At 43.2% G+C, this 6,342-nt stretch overlaps 1 protein-coding gene across 7 annotated transcripts in view; it reads left to right on the plus strand.

Annotated features, from left to right (window-relative positions):
- cacnb2a (calcium channel, voltage-dependent, beta 2a) overlaps positions 1–5,701 on the plus strand; it is a 62,821-nt gene extending 57,120 nt beyond the window's left edge. For all 7 annotated transcript variants that reach the window (XM_020647520.3, XM_020647524.3, XM_020647522.3 and 4 more), the window contains 2 exons: positions 202–390; positions 1,669–5,701. In XM_020647520.3, the coding sequence (XP_020503176.2) occupies positions 202–390; positions 1,669–2,421 (942 nt within the window). In that variant the 3' untranslated portion in view covers positions 2,422–5,701. The remainder of the gene's footprint in view (positions 1–201; positions 391–1,668) is intronic.
- The last annotated feature ends 641 nt before the right edge of the window (positions 5,702–6,342 follow it).

Here is a 6,342-nt window from a genome sequence, read left to right on the forward strand (position 1 = left end):
AGTTAAAGATAGTTAATTGCAGCATTGCTCTTACATTGTGTTATATAGTTTGATCAGTTGTGCTATATTTAGGATTCTAAAAAAAAGACCTAGAATCAGTTTTTGTTATGAATGTATTCTACAGCATCATGTCGTTTTCTTTGTTTGCTGGATTCCCTTTAATTTCCTCATCTTTGTCTGCGTCCTCTCATCTACCTGCAGGAGATGTTCGACATCATCCTCGATGAGAACCAGCTGGAGGACGCATGTGAGCACATGGCGGATTACCTGGAGGCCTACTGGAAAAGCACTCACCCCTCCAGCAGCAGCAACAGCCCCCCGAACCTCGTGCTAACCAAGCTGCCCACAGCCGCTCTGCCCTCCAGTGCAGCCCCGGCCTCAGGCGTGCAGGTACAAGTACAGCAAAAACTCTGAGCCATGAAAGGGGGGGGGGGGGGGGTCTCAAGTAGAGCAGTGCAGGGGTATGAGGCAAGACGGGAAGTGAGAGAGGAGGTGCTAGAAGACAAGAAAAATAAGCTGTAGTTAATAATGCTTTGATTGAAGATTGAAGATTGCATATCAGAGCTGAACGTGTGTAAATTTCTCAAAAGAAAAGCACAATTCCTGATTAAGCTGGACATCAACTACCATCTTTTTGCTGTGCTGCTGTTTGCTTATATTGAAAACAAAGATTATGTTTGAATTTGCAGGAAAGACCACCCCTGTCTATTAAAATGAGCCTCAGTGTTGGTGTTTATAAACTGGATGCATTTCAAAACCAGCTGCTGTCGAGTAAAATAATCAGCATCCTCAGTATGTTTGTGGTCACTCGCAGAAATGATCAGTGTTCATTACAACATTTGCACCTTTTTCTGAATAAAGAGAAGGACATTTTCTCAAATAACACTTTTTTATAGTTTTAGGGATACAGATACTTAAGTTTCAGACTTGCTGGCTGTTGCATGTTAACTAGTCAGAGCTTTCAGACTGTCAGTGTACAGGGTGTCTTGCGTGCATCTATCGTGCAGAAAATCTACAGAATAGAAGACTAGGCTGTTTTTACCACGAGCCACGCGCAGTTCTCGACTAAAATAGACAATGAAATAATGTGCAGCGAGCTAAACGCCCCAGGAAGAGGCAATTTGAATGCAGTTTTTGATATCTTGACCATCAAATGTGTAGTTACTCATGGACAGAATGCATTTTTATGGTGTGACTTAATACTGCCGGTAACAACACACAAAAAAGTAGAATGTCACATATATGTGTGTGAATGATGTTTAACCCCTTCACTTCTACCCTCTCTCCATTCACTGCCATCTCAATGGGAAATGTAAGAGTGAAACTGGAGAGTATCCTGATATTGAGGAGGAGGAGGAGGAGGATGAGTGAGCATGAGGTGATTGTTAGTTTGGTGAGTTTTTGAGAGAGAAATCTGCAAGAAGCCGCTCTGATTCTGGGGACTGAAAATACCTTCAACTCATCTGAAAAGAAGCCTTAAGTGGATGGTTGAAGATGTTTTTAAGCAGTGTGTGTTCATGTGTGTTACGCTGTGTGTGCACACATCAGAAACAACCAGGTTGACGTGAGATATGCATGTGTGTGTGTGTGTGTGTGTGTGTGTTGCTTTTGCGGTGAATTCTCTTTCTTTCTGACAGCTCACTGACTTACATGTTTTACTGGCTTCAGGGTGGCAGTATTGAGCAGAGAGGAGACAGAGCAATAGAGGAGAGGAAGGGCTCCAGAGAGGACCACCAGCACCACCATCACCACCACCACCACCAGAGCCAGGACCAGGCTGATGCCGACGCCGAGGGTGACGGGGAGGAAAACGAGGAGGAGAGGCCTCTGAGGACAGACACCTCCAGGAGACCCCCGCACATCCACCACCGTTCGTCTTCCACTAGGACTGAACACAACCACCATCACCACCACCACCACCACAGCAGTCGAGCGCGGGGTCTCTCCCGACAGGAGACTTTGGACTCTGAGACCCCTGAGAGCAGAGAGAGCCGAGAAAGCCGAGAGAGCAAGGACTCTGCTTATAATGAGCCGCGCACTCAGCTCCTCCACCAGGAAGAGGATGAGGAGGAAGAGGAGGAAGAGGAAGAGGAGGATGAGGATCTAGGGGAGGGGCACCCCCAGCAGCAACAGCGCTACGAGCCACTGCCCCACCGGGACCACAACCACCATCACCACCACCACCATCACCGTGGTGGCGCGGACGAGGCTGGCCACAGTACGGGACACCACCGCTCCAAGGAGCGCGAGCAGGACCATAACGAACGGAACAAGCAGCGCTCCCATCACCACCGGCCGACACGCGACCACCACCATCACTACTATGACCGGGACAGAGACAGGGACCGAGAGGGGGAGGTTGCTCCCAAAAAGAGGGGCGACACAGGGGAGTGGGCCAGAGACTCCTACATACATCAGTGACAGACCAAACTCCTCCTGAATCTCATTTTGGACTCTCCTCCTCTTAAAGAGCGTTCTGTTCTCCCATCGTGCTGCTACACCCTGGAACCACGGCATCCTATTTATGTACACCTCCTTTGTAAATGCTGTTGCATCTTTTTCAATGGCAAGATTTTGATTACATAGATACAAATATAAATATATGTATGTGTGTATCTATGCATAGACGTTGTTTATGTGTGGATATGCATGAATATTCTTAAATATGCATATTTTAAACCTGTGTTTGATAAAGCATGACAAAGAAGCAGATTTTTTTCTGTACTGAGCTGTGCTTTCTGTGATTAGCATTTTTATTATTATTATTATTATTATTATTTGCTTGCAACCACTTGAATAATTTGTTCCTTCAGACTACTGCTGGGGTTGACTGCATTACTAACCAAGTTGGTTTGATGCCGTACATGCAGGTCTATTTTCTAAACGTATAGTTGGCTATTAGGGAAATGTGCACAATCCCTTCCTCACTGAGAATGACACCAAGTTGCCAGTTTATAAATTCACCAAGCTGATCTTTCACTATAAAGGGTATGAACGTAACCAGGGTTAGCGCTGTTGCCTCACAGCGAGGAGGTCCCTGGTTCAAATCCCTGTCGCTGCTAATGCCAGGACATGACTCCTTGTCATCGGTTTCATGTTTTCTTACTGATGTTTCCTTGAATTACTGTGAATATTAAACACACATGACAGAAGTTAGTTTTCGTAACCCAGCGCTGGTGAGAAGCACTCTGACATGGAGGTCGTTAGCAAAAAGCATCGTCTTTAGACACAGGTCCTTAATTACTCACAGCTAAGTCACAACAGCTAATATGACAGCATTCAGCCAATACTTAGCTAACATCACTGATGGCTAATAGCGCTGTCGTTAGCATTCAATCAATTCTAAGTTTATATAATGGTTAAGCAGCAAGCTGCTTCCCGCTACAGTTGGCAGGCTTACGCTACTGTAAGCTAGGAATTTATGTCTTGTAACGTTATCAATCAGTATCAGTAACTTTAGCACCCCCGCTACCGCTACAATGTAGTGGAGTGCTAACTGCTAACGAAAAGCCATTAGCTGATTGAGGACATTGAAACATAAAAAACAGTTTTAGCTTTTAGCATTGTCTTCATAAATGTAGGATTAACATCACTGAATTCTTTTACTGAGACTGCTTCAGTTTGGTGAACCTTATAAACTGGCATCAAAGTCGAGACGAGAAGATCATTCCACTTGATATATAAGCTACAGCGAGCAGCAGGTTAGCTAACGGTAGTTTAAACGGGAAACGGCTTGTGTGACTCGACCGTCAAACAAATCCACTTACCAGCAAATCTTAAGCTCGCCAATTAGCCCAACACTTTCTAACTACGGTAAGTCGTTACATGAACTCTAAATTGACTTTTTGTTTGACAGAAATGTTGAAGTTTAGCTCTCTAAATCTAACCGCTTGCTTACGCTTAAATCACATGCTGTGGTATCAATTTTGTCAAAGCAACAAAGCTAGTAAGCGTTTTCTCCAAAGTTTCAGACCAACTGATCTAACTAAATTCATACTTTTTTTTAATTTTAATTTTTTAATTCTGTGTCCATGGTCGCCGTTTGGTTTCATCATATTTGAGCTTCCTTTGAGATGCACCTTAGTCTCTATAAGACACTTAACTTCCAAAATGACTCCCTCTCTTACAAGCAGAACTGTTGTCTTTTTAATGGCCCAGAAACATTTTATAACATTGATACTCACTTTATTCTGCACTTAGTGATCCACATGGGTTTCAAATGAAAGCTATTTGATACAACATTGAAACTTATTGTAGCTCTTTCCAAAAAAAAAAAAAACTTCATCCAGGTTTTGTCTTTTATTGAGTCTGGCCACTTTTCTAATGATTGTTGTTAATTCACACTTTTCTTCCAACTTATACTTCAAAGAATGTTTACTTCAGGAGACCTCTGGTTCGTTCCTCAAAACCAACTTTAAAACATCCAAATGATCACCTGACCATAGCCGCGTTTCCACCACAGGGACTTTAGAGGGAGCTCTATACATTAACGCTCCAGGGTCGAACTTCAATTACTGGGAACTTAATTTGAACTCCCCAAATTGTTTTGCAAAGAACAGGAATGTGTGGGAACATTTCTGATTGAATCTGAACATGCAGCATTTGTTTTCAGCTACCATTAAAAAAAGAAAAAGAATCGGCTACCAAGAACGAGATTTTGCTTTAACATTGAAATGTGGATGCAGAGGAAAGAAAGTTGAAGAGATAGTTGGGATTTTTGTGAACATGTCATCATGGTTGTTGTATAGTTGCACATGTTTAATAAGCACTATCCTATTTAGTTTATGGAGGTCTTGTGTCCACATAGCGTTTATATTCTGAATTTTCTTTTTTCAATTTTTTTCAAACAGGGTAGCACGTTTGCAGCAGCAGGCGGCGCTCTATCTGTTTTGTGTGGCCGCTCCGAGCGCTTCGAGTTGAAAATCTTTCGACTCTTCAGAAAGGCGCCGCGAACGTCATCGGTGCTCTTTTTAAAATAAACGATATTCCCCGTATTTCTGCCTCCTACGGATGCATCCTCTTTGCTTCGTGTCTGATCGGGTATAAAAACTATCCAAATAAAACAACCAGAGAGTATAAAGAAACGGAGCAGTGTCAGTCATGCAGTGGCTGTTTTCGACATACTGTTGTCATAGAGACAGGACGGATGTGCAGCGCTTTTATCTCAGCGGTGCTCCTGAGAGCACAGCCAGCACTTTACTGCCTGGAAAAAAAAAAACGCTAGGTGGACACAGTACCTTAGCCTTCCAAGACTGCAGTGAGAAAACGACCAATCAGCTTGAAGTATGTTCTTGGACCTTGAAAAGAAGTTCCTGGGGCTAAAGGTTCTGGGTACTTTGGGTGGAAATGCGACTAAAGTTGGTTATGTGTTCTGTCCCGTGTCATTTCCTCATTCACTTGAGTAGGCTTCATTTCACACAAGGTCAAAGTGTTGGATCATGTAAGAGCATTCAACACCTGCTCAATGGGAACAATAATGTTGTATTTATGATATTTAAATCTGAACTGAGCCCCTCTGTTTACAAAAACCACAAACCCTGTCCTTTCCAATTCTTTGTTTGTTTTTTTTTTTGCCTGACAATTGTAATTGTAAGAACTTCTCAATTTCTATGCTACATTGGTAGCATAACAGATTTTTTATCAGTGTACATGTGTACGTGCATAATGCATAAATATGAAGAATAAAGTTGGCGGCAACAAAGCAATGGCGCAGGGAGGGGAGACAAAATGTGATGTTTGCTCTGTCAGAAGCCCCAGCCAAAGGAGGGAAGCGGCGTCTATAAATAGTCAACTCCACTGAAAAATTGAGGTAGACTCACCGGTCTGCCTCCTTAGTTGTCATGACAACACCGACATGAGTGACAATACTGAGGGGATGCATCTAAATTAGGAAGAAGCCTCTCCTCGCACACACGCCTCCAAAAATACACAAACAAGCCACCCCCAGAGAGGCAGCTCATTTGATCCCAATTTTGATGTTAAAAGAGAACATCCTGCAGTGCACAGAGCAGCCATTTTAATCACTATCAAGGCTCCCCTTACGTAAAGTCAAATGACCAGATGCAGTCGGCTGGCTTTTCCAGGCAGATGTGTGGATAGACTGACAATGGTATAATGATATTCCCAGGAAGAGAGGATAAGCGGAGGTCACTGTGAAGGTCCTCAAAATGCTGCACACCATGAGAAGCGGCCAGATGTTTGAGCACCGCCGTCACGAATACAAACTGATTTAAAATGTTTTAATCTCTGCATTTTTGTCGGACTTTAATTTTGCACAGAATAAATTAGTGACGAGTGTTGTAATGACCCCTGTTTTAGGATAATGTACATATACAAAGGAAA

The sequence above is a fragment of the Labrus bergylta genome, chromosome 20, assembly GCF_963930695.1.
Source record: "Labrus bergylta chromosome 20, fLabBer1.1, whole genome shotgun sequence".
Classification (NCBI taxonomy): domain Eukaryota; kingdom Metazoa; phylum Chordata; class Actinopteri; order Labriformes; family Labridae; genus Labrus; species Labrus bergylta.